The sequence below is a fragment of the Diadema antillarum genome, unplaced genomic scaffold, assembly GCF_040938485.1.
Source record: "Diadema antillarum isolate AM-2024a unplaced genomic scaffold, OU_Dant_1.0 scf00000046, whole genome shotgun sequence".
NCBI classification, from domain to species: Eukaryota; Metazoa; Echinodermata; class Echinoidea; order Diadematoida; family Diadematidae; genus Diadema; species Diadema antillarum.
Genome location: NW_027270935.1, coordinates 622,996 through 633,244, shown reverse-complemented (window position 1 = coordinate 633,244; position 10,249 = coordinate 622,996). Strand labels below are relative to the sequence as shown.

The window sequence follows — 10,249 nt, the reverse complement described above, 5'->3', positions numbered from 1 at the left end:
CTTCGACTTCATCGTTCTCGCATTTGCAGCCATCACTCGCTGCGGCGACGTCATCGACTTCCAATACGGCGACATGGGCATTCACTTCCTGACTGGAGTCTGATTCATGGATGGCGTCAAACGTGAAAAATTCCTTCCTGTCTACACGTTCTTGGTGAGCTGATGACGGGGGCGCCACGGGTAAGCGTGGCGCTGAACTCTGTCTTTGATTCTGAAGAACACTGTCATCACCATCCATCATTTTCATCACCATCAGGTAGCAGAGCGCGATCTTGAATGATGTTGGCTTGATAACGCTGTAAGAAGACCACAGGCATGAACGTTTTTAAGTTGGAATCTCATCGAATTTGAGATTAGCGTGAGGCTAAAAAAACAAAACAAAACACACAAACTTACAGAGCATCACCATCGCTGTGCTTTGATATGATATTCACGTGAATTAAGACATTCTTAGCACTACTTTACCCAGCAAAATAACAAATATCGGAATCCTTCACCTACTTGTCAAATATAATAACATTTCGTGATTCCCCATCGTCTCAAAGATGTGTTTCATAAAGCATTATTATCACATCTTCACGTTGAGAACCGTCACATTCCTCACATGGTAAACCTTAGTACAGACTCGGATGACAAGAAGATGGGCAAACAGTGGCGGATTAATGATTTCTATCGAAGTTATAATTTCATTCCCTGTATCGTTATTCACGGTATTCCATTGAAACACTCTGTGACAAAGCCACTTAGCATTTTCTTCAGCCACTGGTAATCAGTCAATATCAGTAAAAAAAAAAAGTGAATACCAAAGCAAATATAAACAAGATATACAAGGATAAGTAGTAATGATACCAATTTTCCCGTGTCCGGCACTGGTCTAGTATACAGGAGTAAGCTCAATGAATCTGCCAAAATGAATGCTATACATAGACGCATATATTCCAACATCAGCAAAATACTAGGGAGGACTAGTACAACGTGTACGGGAAGTATAGAGTGCAACAGTAGCATGCATTTTCTGCTGGTACCATAGTAACGCAGGAAGCAAATTGTTATGACGCAATAATCTTTCTCACCGATTTGCGTATTCACAAGTCACAACGCCATGACGTCACAAGTGACACTCATGCAGCGTATCAACTCGGAACCTCCTACCGTTTAAATTGTCCAGTAATGCAAAAATTCGTCTTCGCTGCGCGCTTTATACTATTGTGACGTCATAATTTCCCTTACGCGCATGGTTGCCACCTGTAACTGAAGTACTAGTAGATAAAGGCAAACAAATTTAGCTTTGAATTCTACCTCTTATAGTCAAGACATAACGGACTTAAAATGAATGAAATAAAATAAGTAGCTGAAGTTGCGATGTTGCCAAGGGCGAGTCCCCAGTGTTGGTCGGACTCGCAAGAGGGACAGAATAAGCCAGACAATGACTTCTTCGACTCGGACAACTTTCAGCTCTTGGTGCTGACTAGGCAACGCGGGGAGGAGACCTGCCGCAAGGCTGTGCTCAAGGCCCGTCGAGAGAGGAGGCGCCGACAAGCCCTGATCGACCAATCAACCTCACAAGAGATCGGCTTTTACAGTCAACTTTTTCGAGCAGACGGCAATCGGAAACCGAGAAAACCGGGCGCTCCTCCCCAGACGTTTTTTGGATTGCGTCGTCCCCTGAACAAGCATGAGCAGCGTGTGGTAGCAGCTTTGCCCTGTTGGGAGAAATCTTTCCAAGAGTGGGCAGACAAGCCATTTAGCACCGTCTTCCATGGGTACAATGCTTACGACGGACACTTTCCGCTTCTCATGCAAGTAAATTCTGAGTCAGAGGACAAAGGCGTGACGGTGATTCAGACTGAGACGAGGAGGAAGTCCATGGTGATCACCAACTACGCAGACGGTGAGATAAAACTCATTCGTCAGGTTCCTCAGGGAATGATTAAAGGGGCATTCCAGACGATGTTCATAATTTCACATCATATAGCACAAATATCGACAACTCCATGTATAGATTTATGGAATTTATTTTGGTCCTTCAGCAGATAAACCAATACTCTGAAAATTTTTAAACAAATTACACATGAACAGTGTTGATGGGGTAGGAGCCTCACATATTTCAGAAACGTATATTAGTGTAATTCCATTACAATACCTCTTGCTCAACAAGTTCACCTGTGCAGAATCTATGTATGCCTTCTTCTTTTGTTTACTTCCTTGAGCCCCAACTCATGCATTCTTATGGCGACGCTGCCATGTCATCATCCTTGTTCACTGCAATTTGTTATACATTTTGAAAACATTTTTATTCCTCATTTCAATCACTCTTAGCTCTAAAACTCTTTACTCTGTATACCTAATTAATAGTTGTTCAAAATCCGTTAATGTAAAAGTCTTGAAATCATCCGGAGGTTGCCTTTAACTGGCGAAGACTATATTGTGTTGTATGGAATAAATCCAGGTTTTACCGAAATATTATTTCTCTGATCTTGTCTGTTCCATTATCTTCTGCCATTGAACGAGTCCTTCAATTAAAGTTATTGTTCCATAGAGCATTCTACACTTAGTCCCATTGTTGATTATTTATGGCAATTATGTTGCTAGAGGAAATTATATTCACCCTGAGCACGCTGGTTTATTGATGGGACTTTATGTTTCCCACAAAGTCCATATTGTTGCCCTATATGGAGTAGGCCGTACTTTATCTCTCAATTTACATTCGTTAAGGATTAGTATTTTCATTCATCTGGAAGCTCTGGACATGTTTTCGCAACTATTTACATTATCAATCCTTCGACCAAAAGTATGAAGGAGACATGGTTCCATAAAGGAAATAATTGAAAACACGTTTACAAAAACACATACACGACACGGAGTTGATAAATACATATTACCTGTACTGTACTTTCTAACATTAAGCGGTCACGTGAGATTCAAGACCTGTTAATGTTCAATTCCTTAATTCACACCACCAGCTACCATTAAACTGGAGGGGGATGACCAGGCGGTTTGCTACGCGGTCTTTCCCATCCTCCATGTTGTCATCGAGAGCGCCGAATCGAGCGAAAGCTCCGATGCCTACAGCAGCACCAATAGCAACGGTAGCAGCGACGAAACCAGCACGCCGAGGAATCGACCGCCACCCCTCCTGCCGCAAGATGTGCTCGATAGACTAACGGCCATCGCTGCACAAAGTCAGTCGAACGACGGGAACAACGATGACGACGAGTCAGATGAATCCGATGTCGGACCTCCCAAAGGTAGACGTCACAAAACCAACGTGTCTAAGATTAGGATATGCTTTGACAAGATCTGGTGGGGGGGGGGGGGGGGGGGGGGGTGGGGGATGGGGACTGCTGCATGCTATTTGAGCCATTGATTACATTTTTAATCCCATATTCTGACCATCTGCACAGATTGGCGTCAACGTTGAATTATCAATGACCAATGATTCAAATTTTATATTTATGAGAGATTAGATGGAGAGGGCGTTTTTATAATCGACATACGGTAGTCATGTGCCACACTAGTTTCATCACAACATAATATCCAGTCCCGTAATAGTCTCAGCACGGTCGCGACATCCTAGCTCAACAGTGTAATATTCGCATTCGTATACTTTATGATTTTTAGATATGCGGAAGATATAAAATATTCGACCATATCAGTGGTAGAATTAAAAGAAGAAAGTTCAAATAAAAAGAAGAACTGATCGCTATTACTCGTAAGAAAATGTTTGTACTGTGCGAAAAAAAAATGGATTTGTCACGCTCCTCTGTATCTTTTCATCTTTGACGTAGAAGATTTTGTGTACAGATTGGGAGGTAGTACCCCCTCCGTCCTGAAATGACTATGAAAGCAGAATTTAGAGATTTGGGAATGTTTTAGTTGATCCCATAAATGCATTTGAATTGTCTTAAAGGCAGTGTCACACCATTCCGGGCAAGCTACGCGGGCTTGTGGCGAGGAGGTAGTTTCCAGCACGTAGCGGGCGAACAAGAATGTTTGCAATTTTCATTCATGCCTGGTCATACCGTACGGGCGTATCCGGGCACTTACCCCCTGGGCAACTACCCTCCGGATAACTACCACCCGGATAATTACCCCCCAGGTCTATTCCCCCTTAGGGCAACTACCCCCCGGACAACTACCCTCCTAGGGCAATCACCCTCCAGGGCCATTACCCCCTAGGAAAACTACCACCCGGTCATCTACCCTCCTAGGGCAACTACCCCCAAGGGCAATTACCCCTAGGACATCTACCCCCCGGATAACTACCCCCTGGGTAACTACCCCCTGGATGACTACCCCCCGGATAACTACCCCCCAGATAACTACCACCCGGATAACTACCCCCTGGATAACTACCCCCCGGATAACTACCCCCTGGATAACTACCCCCCGGAGAACTACCCCCCGGATAACTACCCCCCGGATAACTACCCCCCGGATAACTACCCCCAGGATAACTACCACCCGGATAATTGCTCCCCGGATAACTACCCCCAGGATAACTACCACCCGGATTACTACCCCCCCCCCATTAACAATACCCCGAACCCCCTCCCACCCCCCCCCGCCCCCTCCTGATACCTACCTACTGGACAACCCTCCCTCCCCGCCCCCCGAAAGTTACCACCCGTCGTATATTTTCCATAAGTTCATAACACCATATCAGAAGACGCACCTTTCTCTTACACTGTCATCACTCTTTTGGCTTGTCATTTATTTTCTACCGTTATAGCACATGATAGACGATAAACATAAGAAAAGGAGAGTTGATTTCGCTGCAATTCATATTCCCTTAACATTAGCGAGGGACTCTTCGATATAAAGCCATAATTTCTGATAGGATCCGGGCACGGTTTTATGAAAGTTATCAGTCCTGACAAGCTGTCAGTTCCACACAATTACCAATCGTTGTAGGTCGATCAAAGCAGGTCCATGGTAACAAGTCAGGGACTCGAGCTTATCAATCAAGCAGAACCCATGGTTTTATTGAAATTATTAGATACTAACAAGATGTCATAACTGGCAACTTTTATCAAAAGGTGCCCTAATCTGTCATGAGAGTAAAATTACAGCTTGTTTTACATACAAGTAGAATTGTGCTAGTTTTCAAATTAAATGTTCTCGACACTTTAAGAGGAAATCCAGTTCAAATATAAGTTAGTCTCATTAGAAAGAGTAAAATATTACGAGTTTAACGGTATTTTTTTTTTTTACAAAACACCCCTAGTTGTTAACGAAGTCTTTTGTCCTGCACCCTCTTTTTGAATAGATCTAGGGAGAGTTGTAGTTGACAGAATCCTTTTTACATTATAAGGCTGCTCTGTTTTATCCCGGCCATTTCAAGAGTATTTTTTTTTTCTCAAAAAATTGAATCCTTCTTGGAATAACATGCTCTTTAATATTTAGTAAGGGGTTTCTAATTATCTCACCCAAAAGATGTTTAAAACCTGAAGTTAGGTCTCGACCAAAACCAGACGATATGAAAAAATGTTGGGGTTTTTTTTTCAATTCAAATAGCTAATGTGTTCGAAAATAACAATGAGAGACGTAATTTTCTGGGGGAGAGTTATTGTAAGAGGGGTGATTGTTTGGAGCCTAATTTTAATAAGGAGTAATTGTCAAGGGAGGTAATGTTCTGCAGTGATCATACCAAGGATGTGACAATCTCTTCCCACATCCTTGATATACTAGTTGTTAATATGCCCAATAATGCAGTAGGGCAATTCTGAAATGAGCGTTAACGGTATAACAGTAAAATAGTTACAAAATTGATGAAACAATGCAAAGAAAGCAAATTAAGACAGAGACGAAGTACACAAATAAAGATACAGTGCACTCCCGTTACAACGAACACGGTTATAACGAAATTTCGTTATAACGAAGCAAAACTTCTGGTCCCAAAATTATCGCCATTAAAGTCTATGGTACAAAATTCGCTTATAACGAAGACGGTTATAACAAAATTTTCGTTATCACGAAGTCTTTTCTGAGCGCCACTGACAAAGAAAAACAAAAGAAATGCGCTCCGTTATAACGAAATGCGGATCGCATTCGAAAATGCGTAGCGGAACAAGCATTATTAAAGCGTCTCTGCATGAGCGAACGCATCATTAAATGTTCACTCCGTGTTTCACGCACAGTTTCCGAGGGGAACTTGCGTTGTTGTAATAAAATAATTTGAATTCAGATAAGGTTTGTTTCATTGTTCCGAAGTCCTTTAATACAAAACACACAGATTCTGATACAACTAAATGTCCGTTAGTTCGGAAATGAAAGAGGGTTTGTTATTAAGCACATTTTGGCGTTATTCCAAAGGTTCGTTAATTCGATAATAAAATATGGTCCTTATTCTTATTCTTATACGGTTCGTTAGTCCGAAAATGATAGGAATTCAAAACGTTCGTTAATCGGAACATTACAAAAAGTATCGTTAATCCATGGTGGAAAAAGGAGAGTACACTAACAAAACTTAAGAATTGCAATCTTTATAATCGTCTTAAGATAAATAAATCTTCGAAATAACTAACCTTTCTCATTTTTTTTTTTCATTAACAAAATTTCTTCGGAATAACGAACCTTATTTCATTTTCGGATGAAAAAGCCTTCGGAACAACGGACTTTCTGACTAGTGAACCTTTTTCTTTTTTTTTTTGATTTATAAACCTTCAGAATGACGAACCTCATTTCATTTTCAGATCAACGAACCTTCGGAAAATGAACAATATATTATTTTGATCTAGATTATGAACTTTCGGAATAATGATTCTGCGGAAATGCGAACCTTCACATAAACAAACCATCGGAATCCCGGGAATGGCGAAACTTCGGAATAAGGAGTCTTCGGAGTAACGTACTTTAGTAAGAAAAGAACCTTTGGAATAGCGAACTGTAACCAAATCCTACACCGTCATTTTCTACACATGTGTGACAACACAAACAACTTTATGCTCTTTTTAAAATGTAATATTTAAACGAAATTAAAAAGGTATTCTCCCACTTCACATAGCTTTCCAGCGTATGATGAGGATTCAACAAACAAAATTTTTTTATGCGTGGTTTCCTTCTTTTCGTTATACATTGCATATTATATTTGTTCGGTTACAACGAAATTTCGTTAAAACGAAAAAAAAAAAACTGCCGGTCCTGAGCATTTCGTTTTAACGGGAGTGCACTGCACATGAACACACACGAGATAAATCCCTTGTAATGAGAGAAAGAGGAAAGGTGAGTTATGAATGACAGGAATAGACTACCTTCACAGTGGACAGAGAAAAGCGAGAGGGAAGAGGAAGATGATGGGTCAAAACCAGGGCACGTGAGGCATGAGATATAAGCTCCTCAAAATAAAGAAGTGTTACATGGAGTTGTGGTAAACGATAGACAATTGTGGTTAAAAAAATATTGCAAAAAGTTTAACTCATTCTGAAGTGTAACATTTCTTCAAAATGTCTTTAGTTCAATGGTAAAGGCATTCAAACTTAAAACTTCTTTTATACTATACTATCAAGAGAAATCCGAAATTTCGGAACAGTAAAAGAAAATACAGATTTAGCGAAAATAGTTTGGTTAAAGGCATTGACATTTACTGGATTACCGGGTAGGATATGAAGGGACAGCTTCGTTTTTTATGAACATAGAGTCAAAATACAGAGGGAGAAATTAAGCTTTTACATAAATTGTCCTAAGTGCAAACGATACAAATCGTAAATCTTTAAGATGTTGTTTTCATAAAATGATGTATCAGTATGGCATCTCCGTGATTCCTGGCAAATAATACAAAGAACTTCGTTTCCTGTAGTAATGATATTCTTTTTATTAAAGGTAAGATGGGGGGGGGGCAATGACCCGGGAGGTAGTTACCCAGGGGGTAATTGGCGTGGTGCACTGTCCTGGGGTAATTTTCGTCTTGATAGTTATAGGGGAGGGGGAGTTGTAGGCTTGCTTATCCGGGGTAATCATCCTCGGGAAGTTATCGGAGGGTGTAGTTATCGGGTGGAAGTTATCTGGGGTCTAGTTATCGGAGGAGGGGGTAATTAACCTGGGGATAATTATCCTGGTGGTAATTATCGGGGGGGGGGGTAGTTATCCGGAGGGTAATTATCCGGGGGGGGGGGGGTGATTATCGGGGGGTAATTATCCGGGGGGTAATTATCCGAGGGGTAATTATCCGGGGGGTAGTTATCCGGGGGGTAGTTATCCGGGGGTAGTTATCCTGGGGGTAGTTACCCAGGGGGTAGTTCTCCGGGGGGTAGTTACCCAGGGGGTAGTTCTCCGGGGGGTAGTTATCCAGGGGGTAGTTCTCCGGGGGGTAGTTATCCAGGGGGTAGTTATCCGGGTGGTAGTTATCCAGGGGGTAGTTATCCGAGGGGGTAGTTATCCAGGGGTAGTTATCCGAGGGGTAGTTATCCAGGGGGTAGTTTTCCTAAGGGGGAATTGCCCTGGGGGGTGATTGCCCTTGGAGGGTAGTTGTCCGGGGGGTAGTTGTCCTAGGGGGTAATTACCCTGGAGGGTAATTGCCCTTGGAGGGTAGTTGTCCGGGGGGTAGTTGCCCTAGGGGGGAATTGTCCTGGGGGGTAATTATCCGGGTGGTAGTTATCCGGAGGGTGGTTTTCCAGGGGGTACTGTTCCTAGAACCCGTACGGGGGAACTTCTGCGGCTTGACTTGCAGGGAAACAAATTTATTCCCCGGAGCTCTCCGCAGTTGGTCCGCACCTGACAGTATCTAGCGCGTAGTTGCCCGGAGGTGCTCACGCAAGTCCGATTTAACCGCAGCCAAGTTTTGAGCATGACCAAAAATTTTTTCAGGGTGAGTCGCGGGAATGCCCGTAGAGGTCCACGCAGAACGCCAGTAGGAGACCCTTAGCGGCAGTACTTCCCAGGCAATTCGCAAGCAGGTACTTCGCAGTCCCGTATGCAGCCAAGATAATGAAAATCTGTGAGATTTCAGCCATTCCATTAGAGGAATTCCTTCACTGAGTTGTCAGCCCCCACGCGACTGGTACAAAGGTCACACAGTATACTCGCAAGTTAAACGCGTCCAGCAAGTAAGACACATGCGCTGACTCGCACAAATCCTTTTCCGCCCTCAGGAATGTCCGGTATGCTAGAAAATCCCTACACGTAACAAGCCCGAGTAGCTTGCCCGGAAAGGTGTGACAGGGCCTAAACACGGTTGCGGGTAAAAAAATATGCGTGCGCACCTCCGGGAGACTACTTTTGAGATACATGCTAGGTACTGTCATGTGCGGATCATCTACGGGGACCTCCGGGTAGTCAAAATTGTTCTTTGCAAGTCGCACGCAAGGCTGGTGTGACACGGCCTTAAACTGATGTATAAAATATGTATATTGTGTATTCAGGTTGGTTGGAGCGTCAGCAACAGCGCACGCAAGGGGAACGACGGCTGTCTATCACGACACGCCCATGCGCCGAGAAGCCCCGCATGCTGAAGCGACGTTCTCTTGACTACGGTTCACTGTTCTACCACCACGAGGTCGAGAGTATGGACGCCATCGCGGAAGACGGTGACGAAGAAAACTCCCCGTCACCGTCGGGCGGAGGCTCCGTGTCGCACTCGCCGTTGTCGATTGTCAAAGGTTCGCGGGAAGGCACGTGGGCCATGGAGACCAAGGCCAAATTGCGAGAGTCCAAGGATCGAGACCTCTCTGACATCATTCGCCGTGCCGAGCGAGAGATGGAACTGATGGACACCAACCTCCACAAACTCGAGAAATTTCTGGAGGAAGCTGACTCAGACGACTCTGATTAGTGAAAGTGAAACACGTTCATCACAATTGCCTGTTTTCCAGTCATGACTTTCATGACTACGATTTTTGTGACAAAATCGAATTAGTACCAACAGTGCCAAAATGGAATGTAGTCACTTATTGTACGATTATTATTGTATATTATGAACTGTTACCAGATTTCGTCAAGCCTTAAAAAGGTGAGTTACGCTCCTTGAATGCTGATAAAATGATATGGATTTAAATGTTAAATCAAAGAAATTTCTTAATTCGTTAGTTGATATGACGTCTTTACAATCAGCATTGTCATCTCCAATTTGGGGTTTTCTTATCTTTCTCACCTTAATCACCACCTTTGTCAAATGAGAAATAATAACACTCTTCATTAAATACAGCCATGCGTTTTGTCTTTTGGCGTTAGTTGCCATGGTTACGGTGATATAATGGATGTGTGAATATTTTTAGTATTATCTATCTATGTATATTATATGTATATATACATA

At 42.8% G+C, this 10,249-nt stretch overlaps 1 protein-coding gene across 1 annotated transcript; it reads left to right on the top strand.

The window, feature by feature from the left end:
- The first annotated feature begins 1,362 nt into the window (after positions 1–1,362).
- Positions 1,363–9,769, top strand: LOC139715326 (uncharacterized). Its single transcript, XM_071626903.1, has 3 exons — positions 1,363–1,891; positions 2,964–3,248; positions 9,360–9,769. Exons 1-3 carry the CDS (start codon positions 1,363–1,365, stop codon positions 9,767–9,769), a joined length of 1,224 nt encoding a protein of 407 aa, XP_071483004.1.
- The last annotated feature ends 480 nt before the right edge of the window (positions 9,770–10,249 follow it).

What these genes read in the sequence shown, in the direction of transcription:
- LOC139715326 (XM_071626903.1), top strand. Translation starts at nt 1,363, where the DNA reads ATGTTGCCAAGGGCGAGTCCCCAGTGTTGGTCGGACTCGCAAGAGGGA. An exon ending in GATCACCAACTACGCAGACG is followed by an intron (nt 1,892 to 2,963) that starts GTGAGATAAAAC and finishes TCACACCACCAG; the next exon opens with CTACCATTAAACTGGAGGGG. An exon ending in CGATGTCGGACCTCCCAAAG is followed by an intron (nt 3,249 to 9,359) that starts GTAGACGTCACA and finishes TTGTGTATTCAG; the next exon opens with GTTGGTTGGAGCGTCAGCAA.